Source organism: Ursus arctos, chromosome X (genome assembly GCF_023065955.2).
Source record: "Ursus arctos isolate Adak ecotype North America chromosome X, UrsArc2.0, whole genome shotgun sequence".
NCBI lineage: Eukaryota > Metazoa > Chordata > Mammalia > Carnivora > Ursidae > Ursus > Ursus arctos.
In genome coordinates this window covers 34,650,383-34,670,036 of record NC_079873.1, presented here as the reverse complement: position 1 = coordinate 34,670,036, position 19,654 = coordinate 34,650,383, and the positions used below count along the sequence as shown (strand labels likewise).

General features: G+C 37.7%; 1 protein-coding gene across 8 annotated transcripts in view; it reads right to left on the bottom strand.

Annotated features, from left to right (window-relative positions):
- USP9X (ubiquitin specific peptidase 9 X-linked) overlaps positions 1-19,654 on the bottom strand; it is a 443,410-nt gene that overhangs the window by 36,707 nt on the left and 387,049 nt on the right. For all 8 annotated transcript variants that reach the window (XM_026513318.4, XM_048213431.2, XM_044389368.3 and 5 more), the window contains 10 exons: positions 19,190-19,285; positions 17,901-18,112; positions 16,955-17,195; positions 16,267-16,416; positions 14,968-15,088; positions 8,383-8,513; positions 7,912-8,190; positions 6,685-6,810; positions 5,616-5,741; positions 3,884-4,050 (listed from right to left, as the gene is read on the bottom strand). In XM_026513318.4, coding sequence (XP_026369103.1) covers positions 3,884-4,050; positions 5,616-5,741; positions 6,685-6,810; positions 7,912-8,190; positions 8,383-8,513; positions 14,968-15,088; positions 16,267-16,416; positions 16,955-17,195; positions 17,901-18,112; positions 19,190-19,285 — 1,649 coding nt within the window. The remainder of the gene's footprint in view (positions 1-3,883; positions 4,051-5,615; positions 5,742-6,684; positions 6,811-7,911; positions 8,191-8,382; positions 8,514-14,967; positions 15,089-16,266; positions 16,417-16,954; positions 17,196-17,900; positions 18,113-19,189; positions 19,286-19,654) is intronic.

Below are 19,654 nucleotides of genomic sequence, written 5' to 3'. Positions count from 1 at the left end.
ACAAATCATGTGGCCTGTACCTTTATGACATACTCAAAATCTCCTTTCTCACCACTTCTAATACCAGCCACTGTCATCTTTTATTTGGATTAATAGTCTGTTTTTCCTGACAATTATCTAGAACTTATTCTCAACAAAGCAACCAGAATAAACTCAAAATGTTAGTAACTAAGAGCACATCATTCCTCTGCTTTTCAAAACCCTACAATGGGATGCCCATCTCATGGTAAAAAAAAAAAAAAATCCATGTTGTTAGAATGATCTATGAAATCCCAACAAGCTACCCGTTAACTTTCTGACTTCATCTCCTACAGCTGCCTATCCCTCACTCACTGCTCCAGCCACACTGGTCTCCTTGCTGTTCTTTAACACATCAGGCATGTTCCTGCCTCGGGACATTTACATCTGTTGTGCCTTCTGCTTAAAACATGCTTCCCCCATTATCTACATGGATCACTACCTTCCTCTTTCAGAGCTTTGTTTAAAGGTCACTTTCTTAGGAAGGCTTCTCTACTCTATATAAAACCAAACTCTACTGACTCCCCACGACTCCTTATCACCTTCCTTGCTTTATTTCTCTCCATGGCATTCATCACTAACATACTATATATTTTCCCACACAGCTGCCCCTTCCCACTACCCATCTCCTTTAGTTCGTAGACTCCAGGAAGGCTGACATTCTGCTTTGTTTACTGCTATATCACTAAGTAGCTAGGATAGCGCCTGATACATAATATGTACTTGTTAAATTATTTACTGAGACTGCCCACCATATTAAAATAGAGCACTACTTAGGTCTCAGCATCAAAGTCCTTCTGTAAACTGAGTCCCACTAATCTCGTTTACAGTATTATCCGTACTCCTCTTTCACACATCAAACCAGACTACTCAGCTTTTCTCTGAAAGCACTACACACCAGGGATGGCAAACTCAAATGTCTTCATCAATGAGAGGTAGGTAATATAAAGGAGTTAAACAGCAACAGGCGCTAGAAGGGGCTGGAAAAAAATACAGCCACCTCAAGGAATTTAAATCCAATTGTGAGTGATTATAGTAAACTAAGGAGTGTTATGATGTGGAAACAGACCTCATCTAATATGAACAGAGGTCTGGGAACTTTCCAGAAAACTTACTAGAAAATGTGGCATTAACTGGGTGTTATACGCAACTAATGAATCATCGAGCTTTACATCGGAAACCGGGGATGTACTGTATGGTGACTAACATAATATAATAAAAAATCATTAAAAAAAAAAAAAGAAAAGAAAATGTGGCATTAAAGTTGAAACTTACAAGCAGCAGAAAGGGTCAAACCGCGGAGTGTTTATAAACCAAACATAAATGTTTAGCCCTAATTCAAAGGCAATGGGAAGGCACAGAAAGACTTTTTACCAGGTAAACAACACGATCATGCTTGGCAAAGATCACGTTGTCTGCAGTGTGGTCACAGGATGAGAGTAATACTTCAGTGGTGCAGCACTGGGGTGGGAAAATTAAAGATACTGCAGTTGTCTGGGCAATGGATGCTGGTTGCTTAGACAAAGGCAGAAGCAGTATAGAGGAGGAGGAAAGTGTATGGAGTCCAACAATACAGAAGTAAAAACAGCATAATGGGGACTGAGATTTTGGGGGAGCACCGCCAACCCCTATCTTCCATTTGTATGCACATATAAGTCTTACCCAAACCTGAGCTCACATGTTGCATTCTTCACAGAACCTTCACTTCTGCTCTTTCCAGGTAGAAAGTAACTTATTCCTTTTTTGGGGGGGGGGGTAAAGATTTTATTTATTTATTTATTTGACAGAGTAAGAAAACACAAGCAGGAAAAGCATTAGAGGGAGAGGGAGAAGCAGGCTCCCTGCTGAGCAGGGAGCCCGATGCGGGACTCGATGCCAGGACCCTGGGATCATGACCTGAGCCGAAGGAGACCCTTAACCATCTGAGCCTCCCAGGTGCCCCTCCTCTTCTAATTCCTAGAGCACTTTGCCTGTTATGACACTAATTTCTCTCTCAAAGTACCCTGAGGACAAGAACTATCTTATGTGACTTTGGACTTTCATTGCCAAGCACACAGTAAGGACTCACGTTAATTTGCTCATGTATTATAATTATACAGAGTATAACTGTGTGGCAGAAAGTTAGAACTCAAGAGGTAGGACTCTGTCCTATAACTTTAGCCATAGTTCCGTCAGCAGCAGTCTACTTCTGAGTTGCTACAGAATTAAGGGAGAAAACATACATGGGAAATGCACTATACATAGGTGTACTGGTTAGTAATATTATGCAAGTATAAACTATAGCTAAAGGGCAGCCCCATGTATGCAGCACCACAATCCTGCATCTGAAACCCCTGGGGCTGGATGTGTTTAGGGATTCAGATTTTAGAAAGGTAATGCCAACAAATTATGTTCAACTCAGGTTTGCTATCAAATTCTTACAAATTGGAAATAAGGGCCTTTGAACCTGAAAGGCAGGTGAGGGTCAGTACGAGAGAAGAAAATCAAGATACCTAAAGCTCAAAATGATCTTGATCTTAGAAGACCCCTTCTGTTGTTGAAGACAAGGCAACAGAGGCATATTTAGATAAAGTACTATCTATAGAACTTACTTCATTGTGTGAAATTTCAGGGAAAGGAGGAGGGAAATGGTTCTAATTCCCCGTAAGGGGGAATTTTCATAAAGGGTAGAGGGCAGAAAACCTGTAAAACCAAGTTCCTAATTTAGTTTAGATTTGAAAATCAATACAGAATAAAACATTTGCTACCTCTGGGTCTGACTTCACTAAAACTTTTTGGATAATCACCTTTCCTCTCCTCCTTCTCCCCTCTCCTCCTTCTCCCGACGTGTTATTAAACAGAACCAGACTCACTTAACCTGTTTATTTTTCTTCACATACAGGGTTATCTCATGATGATCAAGTCTTCTCAAGGAGATAACAAGCACAATCTTATGGGGGGGAGGAGTCCTGTCAAAGGATTTTCTGAATTTCAAGGAAATTACTAAGGAATTCTAAAATTAGTCCCAACTAATTCACTTTACAGTATCCCCTGGAATGAGCAAGTTATATCTATTCCATTAATGTACGTGGTTTTTTTTTAAGCTTTATGATAGGTTTTATTTCAGCAAACTTTATTTTGACTTTACATTAATTTCATCAGTGATTTCTGTCATTGCTGAATGGCATTTGAGAGAATAAACCAAAGTGAACATTTTCTGTCTTTTCACAAAATATATGTAAGACAGATTAATTACATGTAACAGTGACACTAATCAGAGCTCCAGTTTAAAGTGTTACCCCATGAAGGTCAGGATGAGAATGACATGAGGATGGAAACCAACATTTTCTACAAATCTGACTGACCTGCACAAAAAGGAGTCCGACAAAGTTTATGTCACTGATCAAATGATCCTGAATTGAAAACAAGGGCTTTATATAGTTGCTCTTTGTTCTCATTATAAAATGCAGAAGTTTTTACCATAACCCTGACTTGTGAATTTCATACTGAATTAACAATTTCTCTTGAAACAAACAAACCAAAAAAAACCCCTGGCATCTACATATCCAAGACAGGAGGCGAATGTCCTGTTTAACTGAAATCTTCTAAACCAAGTTTTTAAAATGGGCTAAAATATAGATCTCTTAGGTGAATCTAAGTTCTGAAATTAGAAAAAAAATTAATTTTACTTTGAGATTTAATGTTGCCATTTTGCAGAGACTAAAACCAAAGCTAGGTCTAGGCAAAACGTGGTCAAAGAAAATTTTCCTAAACATTATCATGCTATGGACAATAAATACTTGATTTCTGGGACAAATTCTGCTAGCATAAATTAATTTCTGCATAACAAAAGATCAAGTTTCTTACAATTAAAAAAGATACTTACTTGCTGTGACAATGCAACAGTAAGTCAATAATGAATGTCTGCCAAGCCTTTTCTTTACTAAGAGCATCCAAGGCTGTCGGGATCAAGGCAAAACATAACGTCATCACTTCCAATGCTTCACAGCAAACCTGTTCATCTTCCAAGTCTGGCTCATTGCCTGCATTGGTCTGTAAAATTATGGTCAGAGGCAAATTACCTAGAGATGCATTTTAAGAAAAATCTCATACGACTTCAAGTTAGTGCTTAAAACTTACAGACGCACTTAAACCATTTGGCCTCAGCTTCTCTACCTGCAACTTGAAAATCGTTTAAGAATAGTATGGAAATGATTAAACTAGACAATGAAGTCTAATTCCAGTATTTTGGTACATCCCAAGGAGCGATGAAGGAGCACACTCAGAATACCACCTATTTCTTTGTCCTTCAGGCTCCTAGGGACCTTGTGAAGCCAACAATCATTCCTTTCTTAAGAACCACTCTAGCACTGCAGAGTTAGGAACTTATGACTAGTTCTAAAATGTAGCGTACCTGTAGTGCCATTTTATTCTAAAGCAATTTTCTTAGACACTTGTTCAAGAAGGTTTTACAACCCAAAGTATGCTTGGGTAGGTAGCTAATAAATTCTAATCTGACTTTATCAAAAAGTGATGATTATAGCATATGCCTAAAAAAGAACAAGCATTCAGATACTAGCTGAATGGGGCCCCGCACCTTGGTGGTTCAGTTAAGCGTCCGACTTCAGCTCAGGGCAAGATCTCGAGGTCCTGGGATTGAGCCCCATGTCAGGCTCCGTGCTTAGTGGGGAGTTTGCTTCTCCCTTCTTCCTATGCCCCTCTGCCCACTAGTGCTAATAAATAAAATCTTTTTTTTTTTTTAAGATTTTACTTATTTATTTGACAGAGAGAGAGAGTACAAGTAGGCAGAGCAGAAGGCCTCTGGGAGAGGGAGAAGCAGACTCCCTGTGGAGTAGAGAGCCTGATACGGGGGCTGACTTGAGCTGAAGGCAGACACTTAACTAACTGGGTCACCCAGGCATCCCTATAATAAATAAAATCTTAAAAACAAACAAACAAAAAACTAATTGAATGCCCGGGCACTGTATCAGACAGATGCTACCAGGCTATCCCAGGAAAAACAGGGTCATGTTGGCCATAAAAAGGAAGCTCTACCAAGCCCAAAAGTTCTATAAATTTAACTTCCTCTTCTAAATGTTCAGCAGTGATTATAAGGGGCAAGTACATGTAACAGGAAATGAAAGAGTCAAACACAGCCTCACTTCTGTAAATAATTTGCTTAATCTAAGGGAAGGTCAGAGATGATATGGAATTGGCTGACACTCTTTCTACCTTTGACTGCTTTAACAGACAAAAATATTTAAATGCCAGGACACCATAGCTGATAGTTAACTAAACTAAAATTTACATAGGACAGAAAGATGATGAAAGAAGAATTGGAGAGAATAGGAAAAAGCAAATTCAGGAGGCGATCATATCTAACTCTAGTGAGAAGTAGAAAAACATCTTTTCATATTTGAAAAAGCAGCTTCATGGAAGGATTCTGAAGTACTCTTTTGAAATAGTAAAACTTTACCGTATTCTCATCTTACCTATAGCTGCCATTTAATTTTCAACCATGAAGATGCAAATGACTGGATTTTAAAGATAGCGATGTAATGATTCAGCCTCATGCACAATTAAACATTAAAAGAAAATATTTCTGAGATAATTCTTACCTTCTCATAAATTTTAGTGATTTCTTCATTTGGGCTAAATACTAGCTGCAATGCCCCGCATCCTGATGCCCAGATGATTTTTTGAATAGCTCTAATTACACAGATATCAGGCATATATCTTGAAGCCTACGAGACAATGAACAATAAAAATGGTTTGATAGCGTATTAGAGTAAAACAGTAACTGGAAAATAAATGTTTCTCCTTGTAAAAGAAATAGGAATGGCCGTGAAGCAGTACCATTATCTTTAGGTTGCCAAACTGCTTTTGTCCCTTATTTTTTCATTTAACAGCAATACCACAAAGTATGCTCTCCAAGTTATTATCTGACCCTATATTACCTTCAGAAGCATCTTAAAAAGATTATAGAGATGATCCCATCACCATACTACTCCTTTTTTTACACATAAAAAATGAAAACCAAGTCCACACAAACACTTGTAAGGAATGGTCACAGCTGCTTTTTTCACAGCCAGAAGAGGAAAACAATCTACAGGTCCTTTGCCAAGTGTATGAATGTGGAATATTCATAATGGGATACTACTCAGCAGCAAAAAGGAATGGACTAATGGTCTACACAACACAGATAATTCTCAATGTTGTTATTCGGAGTGGGAGAAGTTAGACACAAAAGAACACACACTGTAGAATTCTACCTGTATAAAATTCTAGAAAATGAAAACTATTCTATAGTGACAAAAGATCACTGGTTACCTGGGATAGAGGGAAGGGACTGCAAAGGGACATACAGAGTGATGGAAATGTTCTGTGTCTTGATTATGGTTCGTGGTTTCATACACACCTGCATTTGTGAAGACTGAATTATGTACTTTAAATGGACGTTATTACACATAAAGATGATTCAAACTGCAAAGTACTAACGTTAATATTAGATAAAATTCGTGTTAAGGGAATTCTAGACCGAGACAGTGGTTAGAGTGAGTGGGCCTAGGAAATTTCAGCCTTAAATTGTGATAAGGGTTATTTATTAATTAAACAGAAGGTCAAACATAGAAAGAAACAGACCCTGCAGGATTTCACTTAAGTTAAACTTAAAAGTTTAATACTAACCTCATCAGATATTTGCTGAGCAAGACGAATGGACACATTTCTAAGCATGCATTCAGATGATGGATTAGGAATGCTCTGAAGGGCACTTTGTAGCACCACGGCCTGATCATGAGTAACTTGGTTGACCTGAAAATACAACCATTTTGCTTGAAGTAAGTAATTTGTACAGAACCAGACCCAACCACTTGCTCCCCACCCATCACCACTCCCTCAAAATGACCTCCCTTCCATATGAATACACTGCAGAACTGTGGAGACTTACACAAAAAGCAGTCCGTATCGCCAACAACATGGGCCTCTACTTTTTCTTGTGCCACAAGGTGCTACACGTCCCTCTGCAAACACCCATTCTAGATCAATTCAACTTCTGTCTCTATATGTGGGCTCAGTGTAAGTGATAAACTGAAGTGACGATTCCAACCCTATCTAAAGACTCAATAAATTACTCCACACCTCTTACATGTGTGCTCCTGGACAGACCCTGTTCCCATTTCCCCTGCTCATCATTTTCTTCTTTGAAAAGGAGGAACATTAAGGAGTTTCAGTCACAGCTATTGACATTTGTTACTACAACAGTATATGCGGTATTATTCCATATCGCATACTTAGTATAGTATCATATAGCTAATCAACATTCCAATTCCCTGATTAAGACCTAAGGCATTTATAAAAAGAAGAATCTATATTCCTGAAGCTTTTATCTTCTACCGGTAACTTAGTAAACCACCACTTGTGACGAATATAGAAAACCTCAAATTTTAGTCAGAATTAAGCGCAAAGTTTGACCTCTCATAAATAGACATTGAATTATGGCATGTCTTGAGAACTTCTGGTGAGATGGATCAAGGATGCCACCAAGGCAAAGGCAGAGTCCAGGGTCAGAATAAGCTCAGAACTGGAGGTTAAGCCTACTGAGGTGGGAAGAGAGGCTGGAAACAGACTAAGTGAATTACAACTTTCTTATTACCACCTGTATCTTCAAAACTGCCAGGTACAAGTTAAGAGAGATTCATATGGAGTTTTTATCAGGTTTAAAGTAATTGAAAGCCAAACAGGGTTTAAAGGAGCAGGGAGTACAGCCAGTAAAAAGCATTTCACTTTTCATATAAATTTAATAGACGAAAACCTCTATCGTAAGATATGAAACATTTGAATCAACTCTGAACTCCAACTTTAAAAAATTACCGTTTAGTATTGTAAATAAGACATTTTTAAAAAGTGTATTACCGATGTCATGGGATTCACGCCTTCTACACCTGGCTGACAAGCTTCTGCCACAGCTCGAACATGGCCATAGCCAATGGCAGTTAGCAACAATTTGGCTATTTTAAGAGCATTGAGGTAAGCACCCCTTCGAGTTTCCATATCTGCATTTGGTAGGAAGTTATTTCTGGTTAGCATGCTCAGGACAAGGGGTAGGCCACCACTTTTCAAAAAGTGAAATTGAAAATCAGAGGAATCATCAGCCAGAGGTGCACCAGCAGGCATTAACAAGGCATAGACCACCTAGAAAAAGAAAAGGACTGTATTAAAAGGGTTTAAAAAGATAACTTCTATTTTCCCTATTATCAGTGCTAAGAAATTCTTGACCATTTAAAAAATATTTCATTGTAAGTTTTACCCATGTTCTTCACATTACCATATAAAAAGATCAAGTTCAAAGAACATGAAATAAATTCAAAAGGGAAAAAAACCAACCTCTGTTAGGTATAGCACTTGTGAGGCTGAAGGACCAAAGAAAAGCGAGTCAAGAGATGGACTAAGGCTGCTTTCTCCAAGTTTGGCGTGGTCTAAACAAATAGCTCTTAATTTTTCTATTGTTGTGCTATCTGTAAGAAAACATGAGACACAGTCTAAAACACAAATAATCCATTCATTCATAGTATTTCACTTTTGATATTTTGAAGACTACTTCAGTATGGCGTAACTATCAATTCACTGAGTTATAGGCTCATACTTTATAAGAAATAGCCGGATCAGGATTGATTAAAAAAAAAAAAAAAATCACAACCAACTAGGACTTTCTAATCAGTCAACCCAAACATGAGGGAGGCAATCTTCACCTAGTCAGAGACTTCAAATCAATGTGCCTCCTCAGCCACTAGAAACCTAAAAAATATAGTACACTTCAAAAGGAAGTCATCCTTACTGAAAAAAACAAGAGAGAAAAAATAAGCAGCTCTTCCTTCCAACTTCTCTGTTGTTCACCTTCATGACACTATGCATTAACTGTTTTATTTTACTGAAAGGAACTTAGTGGTACCTTAGAAACTGAATTTTAAAAGGAAAGACAGAGAAGGAAGAAAAAAAAAAAAGGAATACAGGCACCCCTTGCCTAACACCACTTCAGTGTTACGAAAGACCTACATTAGTACCTGTTTTCATTAGCCACAAGAAATCCAAAGAGGATTTTCATTTTTATGAAAAGAGGCAAAAGGCAAAAATAGCATTCAGTGTTTGTTTTGCAGAAAGCTGTAGAAGAGGCAGCGTGCACTGCCAAGCAGTGAAAGTGGCCCCACCAAGCTCCTTCCCTGGGAATGACACTCAGCATCAAGTCACCAGAGCTTTGGGCTGCCTCTGTGAGCATCTGTGCTTTCTCTTATTTTGTGCCTCCATTAGAACAAGAACAAGATGTGTCCTAAGGGATCAGAAAAGCCTAAGAGTGGTGTGGGGAACACTCAAAAAAATATTCTATATAAACTAATGGCAACGGCTTCTTTGTTTTACACCATTTTGGCATACAAAAGGTTTCACAGGAACACTCTACTTTTGAGTAGGAGAAACCTATAGTGATTAATATTTACCTCAAAGTAAGCACAAGGTCCCCCCTCCATGGTACTAAAACTTTAGTCTCTTTAAGATTTTATTTATTGGGGAGGGGGCAGAGGGAGAGAGAATCTCAAGCAGACTCCATGCTCAGCATGGAGCCCCATGTGGAACTCGATCTCATAACCTGACCCGAACCAAGAGTCGGACGCTTAACCGACTGAGCCACCTAGGCACTCCCACCTTTCTTTTAAATCACAGTGAAAAGAAACAGTTTAAAAACAAAACAAAAACCCCACAATACAATTTAGCATTATTTACCAAACATTCAAAATTAAGAATAGTCAATCAACTTTAGAAAGTACTTTGTTATCATGAAATTATTTCCAAGGTAAATGTGCTATGATTAAAATACCACTTGATAAATAAGATTGCTTAAAAAAAATTAAAAGCTTTTTCTCAGGAACAAAGATAACTGAAAATTAATTTCCATAGGGCAAGCTAATTTTACAGGCTTTGAAATAGTCTAGAGGCACCTTATAAAAAATCTTCAGTTTATGGGACACCTGGCTGACTCAGTTGGTGGAGCATGTGACCCTTCATCTTGGGGTTGAGTTCGAGCCCCAACGCTGGGTACAGAGATTACTTAAAAAAAAAAAAAAAAAAAAAAACAGACAAAAAAAACACAGATCTTCAGTTTGTGTTAAAAATGTCGGTTTTCCCTATTCTGAAGGGACAGTGACACATAATGTAACTACATAAAATATTAAGTTCTCATAATCAAACATTTGTGAATAACTTCAAGTCATTAATATGCATCCCCTGTATTATGTTTAATTGGTGATTAAAATGACATTATATCATTTACCAGTTTAATCTCTATTATTGGGCATTTAGGATTTTTCCAGTTTTTTTTTTTTTTTACACTGAAAATCCTAGCAGCTAAATCTTTGCAATTATTTATTTCATCAGGAAAAAATCCTGCAAGCAGAAAGAACCACCAAGGTCCAAGACTCCTAACACATAACACCCAAATTATTCTCTAAAAACAAACCAATTTATAGGATATATTTGCGAATGTCTTGCTTGGTTTAAAAATATTCTAAGAAGGGGCGCCTGGGTGGCTTAGTTGGTTGGGTGTCTGCCTTTGGCTCAGGTCATGATCCCAGGTAGGGTACTGGGATTGAACTCAGAGTCAGGCTTCCCGCTCAGTGGGGAGTCTGCTCCCTCTCTCCCTCTGCCCCTCCCCCTGCTAGTGCTCTCTCCCTCAAATAAAATCTAAAAAAAAAAAAAAAAAAAAAAAAAGAGCACTAAAGAGGAAAAGCAACTCATTCTGCTTGGTAAAGCAGTATACATTTTAATCACTCAGTATCAAGAAGAACCTGTTTCCTGATGCATGTAGGGAAAGGACAGAGGAACTCCTCAGTACAGTCTAAATTACAAGAGATTAAATTACCTACAGAGAAGACTGGAGATGTTCTAAGTTTAACAGCAACTCATAATAGGGGCAGCTGACTTCAGGCAGATTCAGAAAGAACTAAGAGAGGTAAAGTCAATGACTAGAAAAAAAAGCTACTCATTCCATCTTGGTTTTCTCCCCCTTTAAAATATATGCAAGTGTGTACAACACTGATTACCCAAAAGAAACACTGATAGAAACAGAATTTATGACTACTTCCTGTCCTTAGAGTCCCTGCTTCCTTTCTTAAATAGGAGGGAAGGAGAGAGAGAGAGAGGATGAAATGTGTATGTGTGTATGCATGCACGAGGCAACCATAGTGACAGGGAGAAGGTTAACATTTGTTGAATATTCATTAAATACCAGTCATTACGCTAGGGTTTTCCACAGATGTTATGAACTTAAGTCCATTTGCGTTCAAAGCCTGTGATTTTTCTGCTGCAATATGATCATTACCAGCTTTTTCAGTGGTGGCTATTCCAAATTCAGGTACTATACTTTGATCATATAAAATATGAAAAAAGCACTCTTAGGTTTCTTGCTTGAGCTTCTGGCAAAAGCTCACCCTCACTATGTAGTGGCATTATGCTCAGATCACAAGATCAGGGATTCTGAAGTGGGTTTGTGTTTTAAATTATGCTGTGAAGGCAGACTCGCATACATAAAGCAAGAACACCTGTTACTCAAACACCAGTAAATAAAACAATACAAATCTAAACAGTACAACAGGTAACGGGTAAAGATGCAATTAAATGGCTGAGAGAAGCTTTAGCTAAGAACCTAAATATTTGAACTGATTCTGTCCCATAGGAACGAGAAAACAAGATGGGAAATGTCAACCTGGTGTTTGCTTTAGAAAAAGGAGATAGATAATGGAAACGCATAGTCTTAAAAATTACCCGGGCCAATTACTGAACTGTATTTATCAGCAATGCAGCCACAAACCTCACTATAATGAGAATATCTGATTATAAAATATATAAATTGAAAAGGACATACAAATAGGAGATGAAAAAACACTATAAAGATGTGAGTGAATTACTGAAGGTATAGAGGGGATGGCAGACAGACAGCTGGCTTAGATGAACCAAGAAGCACCTGTGGGGCTAAGAGGCTACTTATTAAGTTAATGCCCCACTGAATCCTAGAAAAGCTAAGGAAATAAAAACAACAGGTACTTGGGAAGGTAGAGATGAATCAAAGACCTAACAATAGTGGCTGAAATGTGCATAAGAAGGAAGTCACCCCCCCCCCAGCACCAACAATAAATCAATGAAGTTTGGAAGCACATTTCTCACTAGAGATACAAATATCAAATCGAGAAAGACAAAGAAGCTGTAGCAGTACCAGTATGAACCCATGTTTGTTTTTTTCTAATAGAGACAGATACAGAAGTTAATATAGATGTGTATTACTTCCTCAGCTTAATGAAAAGGCCTGGAAACAAGACACCCCAGTAGTAATGTTTCTGGCTTCTAAATACCCTTTCTCTCTCTCTCACTGAAAAGAGTAACGGCTGATTCTAGGGCTAGGATAAAAGTACTAGATTAGCTTTAAATATCTTGTGCCAACACATCACAAATAGGGTTGCCAACCAGTAAATGTAGAAAGAACGATCAAGTTAAACAAAATCACCATTTTGCAACCATCACAGTAAAAACTGATTCAAGCAATAATCACAATGAACGGTAAAACCAGTAAGTACAAGTCTGATGAGCAAACAGTTACAGAGTCTCAAAACATCTCTCCAAAAAACAAAAAGTAAGTTTACAGAGGAGAAACCTGGCAGACATCAATTAAGTGGTCTGGGATAATGTCACCAATGAAGGACAAACTGACATGTGCCTCCTGGTATAATACTCTGAGAAAGACAGAGCATCACATAAATGGTATTCTGACAAAAATGTACAACCTGTATATAACATCAGGAAACAGACAAAACCCAAGGAGACACATTCAACACCACAACTGATCTGTGCTTTCCAAAACCATTAAAGTCATAAAAGTGAAAGACTGAGGAACTAGTCCAGATTAAAGATACCACATGAATCATGCAATGTAAGAAGCTGAACTGGACTCTCAATCAGAAGACACTGCTGTTGTAAGGTTCATCATGGAGAAAATTAATAAATATGTGTCAGGTCTATAAATTATAATAATTTATCAATGCTGTATTTTCTGATTTTGATTAATACTGTGGTAATTTGAAGAGAATGTCCTTGTTCTTAGAAAGCAGTAGGTATTTAGGGATAAAAAGATAGGGTATCTACAACTTGCTCTACAAAGGTTAGAAAAAAATCTTACCACAGAATGATGTAACAAATAAAGCAAAGTGTTAACAACTATTGAATCTGGGGAAGGGTAAATGAGATTGTACTATACTAAGTTTGAAATTATTTAATAAAAAAATAAGCTTTTAATAGGGAAAAAGGTACTCTCCAAAAACAAGAGACAAGCAGGAAACAGAAGAAAATAAAGCACCTATCAGCATTAGCCTTCAGGGAAATAAATACAGTCTATTAAGTTGTCACGTTTCTAAAACCCCAATTAGCTCATATTCAAATGCCAAATAAAAGGGTATCAGTATAATGTGGAAGGTGTCAGTACAGAAGTGCAACTTTCAAAAACAACAAAAACAAAAACCAACCAACCAAAAACCCCTCGGCCTGGCAGCTGAACAGGAAAAAGCCCTTTTAACTTCTTAGGAAAATGAAAAGTGAGCACCTGCACGCAGAGGTGCACTCCCAGCCTTTCAGGACTCCTGGCGGGTGTTTGTTCTGGGCACACTTTAATGGTAGCTCATCTGTCTGGGAGCTCCACTTCCCCGTGTGTTATCTCAGCACTTCCAAGACAGCATTTTCTATCGGTCCCATGTCTTTTTATTATCTGCTGAGGCAGCCTTCAGCCATACTCAACCACTTGGTGGGCTGTTCAGGTTCTCTCTGAAGATCTGAATCATTTTTATTAGCGCTATTTAAGCTCTATGTGAAAGGGCTGCCTAGTCTAGGGTATTACGGCCCAAGCACGATAAGGAGGACATCCTTGTGGGAGGGGAGAAAAAATTTCAAGAAAGGCCCAAGACATAGGAACCTGAGAAAAGGTACCCTGCCATGGAAAAGGTAAAGAAAGAAGTCCCACAACAGTAGCTGTATAGCAGGCCAAAAACAGGTGAGAAGAGGAAGAAGAAAAGCTCCAGAAAACAGTGAGACCTGACAGATTATATAATGCAAATAACAATGGGAAATTATTTTGAAAAGTTATTAGAAGATATACGGGATGAATTAGTGATAGGTGTACAGAAAATTAAGAGATGAAAAGGCGACATGATTAAATCCAGGACAAAAGTTGTCAGTAATCCAGACAAACTACTTTTCACACACTTTTGAAATGTAAATTTACATTTTAGTGTCAATTTTAGGTAAGAATTTTAGCAAAAATGGGGAGAAAGTGAGAATAAGACTTAAGTTTTCATCTCCACGATAGAAACTCAGTAAGTATGTAAAACTGACAACGACACAGTTGTACGAGGTTATTATTTACAGATATAATGGTATAAACATATACCAGAAAAAAGCTGCATGCTAAAGTGGTTGTTTCTAAGGAATAAAAAAAGAACAGTGCCACAGATGACACAAGGCCCATAATACAGTGCAGAGGTCAGTACATTTTTTCTGTAAAAGGCCAGACAGTAAATATTTAAGGCTCTGTGGGCCATGAAATGTCGGCCACAACCAGAGCTCTGCTCTTTTACAACAAAACAGCCACAGACAGTATGTAAATGAATGAACATGGGTGCACACTAATAAAAGTTTGTTTAGGACACTAAAATATAAATTTCATGAGTGACAAAATATTCTCTTGATCCCCCCCCCCGCCCAACATTTAAGAATGTAAAAATCAGGCAGTGGGCCGAGTTGGCCTGTGTGCTGTAGTTTGCCAACTCCAGATGTGGCCTATACAACAAAGCATATTCCATCTAGACACAGGATTTGTTAATATACCCTGTTATTGTCCAGTGTGTTATTTTATGAACATTATACATTTTAAAAAATTCTTACCTGGTGGCATAAGTTTCATAAGTACTCTTGCTCCATCTCTAAGAGGCGGCATATTTAGGCTGCTACCCAAGTCTGCAACTTGCCAAAGGAAAGAGATGTATCTGGGATGCAGTGACATGATCTAGAATACAAAATATACAAAACATTTACCTATAAATTAAAAGCCCCCCCCACCAAAGAGCCAAATCAGTAATTTCCACACTTTTGCTTATGTCATTTCTACACTCTCAAATGTCCTGCCTTACCCATCATCCCACCTGTAGAAATCCTTTATGATGCAGACTGAACTTATTATCCAAGCTACCTCCAGTAATTTGTGTGAGGGCTCTTATTTGAATTATTTTTCTCATACATACAAGTTAGACTCCATACATGCCAAAAGCTGTCATGCCTGCTAATAGTTAAATTCCTAATCCAACTGCTGTAAGGAGTCAATTTTTCTGACACCGGAGTGGCTGGTTATTATCCCAGCCATTAAAATTCCTTTGGGGAGGGGTGGAAGGAGAGGGTAAGGAAGGGAAGAGTCACTATTTCTTTATATACGAGATACGTTAGACAACTTGAGAAAGATTGCAGATATTTTCCCACAGAAACAGCTGTGAAAGAAGGATTCATTTCTGTGGTATGAATACAAGACACAGTGCTGTTTTTCTAAGTTTATATATTCAAGAATTTTAACTCAGCTATGTAATAGATTAATTTTATGTAAACCTAACAATATTGTATCTAAAGGGAAAACATTTTAAATTTCACCTTCTGAAAGTTACAATCACCTTTCAGATCCATTCTGAAATTGATGGTTAACTATATAGTTATTTGATATTTTGCCACATTAAATTATAAGCTTCTCAAGAAAAAACAAAACTATTCTATATACAGCTGGCCCTTCAACAACATGGGTTTGAACTGCACAGGTTCACTTACACGTATTTTCCCACAAGTACAAGACAGTACTGTTAATGTATTTTCTCTTCCTTATGATTTTAACATTTTCTTTTCTGTAGCTTTATTATAAAACTACAGCATTATTACACATACATACAATATATAATACAGTAAAAATACAATAAATATACATGTAACATACAAAATAGGTGTTCATCAACTGGTTATGTTATTATTAGTAAGGCTTCTGGTTAACACTAGGCTAAGAGTAATTACGTTTGGGGGGAGTTAAAAGATACACATGTACTTTCTACTTCACCCCTGGGGCGGGGGATGAGGGGCAGGTGGTCAATAGAAGGTCAAACTGTATTTCTATAATGCTCTGCATACAGTAGCTCAACACCATCTACTTACCACCCCAGGCAAACAGCTTTCCACTTCTGGATTGGGACCATCACTGTAATGATTACCATGGTTTCCAGGAGACCCAGTTGAGGAATCAGAAGAGCTATCAGGGCTTGAAGGCATATTGGAACTTATTTGTGTAAGTTTGGCTGTTATTAGCTGAAAATAATATACTAAGTTAGTATCAAAGACAAGGAAAAATATGCAAAACAGAAATTCATAACATACCAAAAAACGAACAAAAACTATAGGTAATACTTCTAGAAATACAATTTATAGGTGCTGCCTGACAACCAAATAGTTGTTTTTACAAAACTTCTACTGCACTGTAAGTACCATAATGCCAGTCTTAGTGTTACAATCCAAATACCCAATAAAGAGCCTCACACATAACAGATGCTCAATTAAAATTTACTGAATAAAATTTTAACTAGTGAAATGAAAAACAGTCTCAGGTTTGACTTTTTTTTTTAATTTTATTTATTTATTTGACAGAGATAGAGAGCACAAGCAGGGGCAGCGACAGGCAAAGGGAGAGGGAGAAGCAGGCTTCCCACTAAGTGGGGAGCTGATGTGGGGCTTGATCCCAGGACCCTGGGATCATGACCTGAGCTGAAGTCAGATGCTTAACTGACAGAGCCACCCAGGTGCCCCAGGTTTGACCTTCTTGAAAAATTTGGTAATTATAGATACTTACCGATTTATCCTTTAAGTTTAATTGTCCAATCAACTTTCTGTCGTCTGCAGGATCTATCAGTTCACCGCCCACAAAAAGCTCAATTTTTGTATGAGCTACATTGGCTTTAATACGATTGAGGATATATCGTCTTACTGAACCGATCGTATCATTTGTATGAGACCATACATCCAAGTCATCAACTTGTCTCCCCTGGTTTGGAAATCTAACTATAAAAGAGAGGTGTTTACCACGGAAAGCTCTGGGGGGGAAAAAAAGGAAAAAAAAAATCCTGGTCAGAATTTCTTGTAAAGAAAATAAAGCTAGGAATTTATTATTTTTTTAAAAGATTTTATTATTTGAGAAACAGAGCAAATGAGCGAGGTGAAGGGCAGAGGGAGAACCCTGAGATCATGACCTGAGCCGAAGGCAGATTTTAATCCACCGAGCCACCCAGGCACCCCAACAGTATCTTCTCATAGGTAAGATACAACAACTAAACATTATATTCAAGAAGCAACTTTATATAATTTCATGGTTAGCAATGAGGACTCTTTTGAAATAAATACTGATGGCATTCATTCATAAATATCTCTAAATTATAAATACTATTTGAATTACTCAATGGTGAGAACTTAAACGTTAGTAGATCATTTGGAAGTATTTCTTGCTATATCAGCTGTCAAAAGCAGCTTTTAAGATGTTTTTTCCAATTATTCTCCAACCTTACTATGCAATAACTATAAATGAAAGGCATCAAAATACTTCAACTCTGTATTATCCTTGGCAACACTTAACAGGTAATAAAGTCAATGGCAAAAAAAAAAAAAAAAAAAAAAAAAAAAAAAGAATAAAAAGAGAAAACTAGACTTAATACCCTACCAAAACAACAACAAACAAAAACTAGATCCTGGGAAAAAAGGTCTAGGAAAATACCAAATAATTGGCACATCAGTTATTCACAAACCTTGACATAGGTAGAATTGTTCTTTCCTCGTGGTAATCACTGTCACATTCATTTATGTACTCCCTTAACACAGTTAATACTCGAACCATTCGAACAGCTTCCTGCCTTGCACAATTAATACTGTCTTTGTCACCATCCAAAACACACAATGTGTCATAAGAGGCTTTCAAACGATCAAAGCAAGACTGAATGAAGTCTTCGTGGATCACCACCTACAAATAATGGCCCAAATAAAGACATTCTAAGATGCTTTAAAATGTAAAAAAGAAAAAAAAGTACACATAAAAACATTAAAGATTGCAACAACTAATTAAAGGCAGCTCTCAATTAACCGCAATCATATTTAACCAAAGTCTGTACTGATAATAAAACATACTATGTTTTGCCAAAGGAAGCTAGAGTTGTGTACGTTAAAAAGCATGAACTAGATATTCAAAAAATGAACTTCAGAGTAGGCAGTAGAATCAAATTCAGCTGAAATCTCATGCCATAATTACACTCAGAATAATCACATCACGTAATTATCAAGACAAGATTCATTTAGATAACATTTTGTATAATGGAAAGAGAATAAATATTTTAGATATTTTTTTTCTTTTTTAAAGATTTTATTTATTTATTTAACAGAGATAGAGACAGCCAGTGAGAGAGGGAACATAAGCAGGGGGAGTGGGAGAGGAAGAAGCAGGCTCATAGCGGAGGACCCTGATGTGGGGCTCGATCCCATAAGGCCGGGATCACGCCCTGAGCCGAAGGCAGCCGCTTAACCGCTGTGCCACCCAGGCGTCCCTAGATAGATATACTTTTGAAGTAGGCGCGCCCAACATGGAGCAATGCAGGGCTCGAACTCAACCCTGAGATCAAGACCTGACCTGAGACCAAGAGTGAGACGCTCAACTGACTGAGCCACCCAGGCATCCCTTTTAGGTATATTTTTAAAAAGGAGTTGAAACAAAACAATTTAGTTAATTCAAAATTGAAGAAAAAAAATTTTTTTAAAGATTTTATTTATTTATTTGACAGAGAGAGAGACAGCCAGCGAGAGAGGGAACATAAGCAGGGGGAGTGGAAGAGGAAGAAGCAGGCTCCCAGCGAGCAGCATGGAGCCCGATGTGGGGCTCAATCCCAGGAACCCGATGTGGGGCTCAATCCCAGGACCCCGGGACTGAGCCAAAGGCAGATGCTCAACGACTGAGCCACCCAGGTGCCCCTGAAGAAAAAATTCTTATAAGCAGAAGAGTTCTTTAGAATTCTAATTTGTGGAAGTGTTAGTGGATGCCAAACCTCACCTGATTGACCTGTAGCCTCGGACCAAGGTTTGTATATATCTCTTTAAGGAGATCTATAGCTCTGCTGGCAATATCGTCATTACTTTGAATCACGACCTAGGTTCAAAAGATTCAAGTGTAAATAACCTTCATGAAATATTTTAGCTGGACATTTCAATTCAAACCACACCCATGGTTATTTTCAACACAGTACTCAATAATAATCTGAGGGTACATTTACTTTGATATTCAAATAAATCAAGTACAATTATGTGAGAAAACAGACCAAAAAAAAGTAATAAAATGCAAAATTCAAGTCTTTGAATAAAGCAGTTTTGTTTAAGAATGGAAGGCACATATTATTAAGAACAAAATATGCTTTGACCAGTATTAACCCTGCAAATCAACACCTTGGTAACCAAGTTGTGAGACACTGAAGGAGGAATTCGAATTAGTTAAAAAGAAACAAAATATACATGAAATACA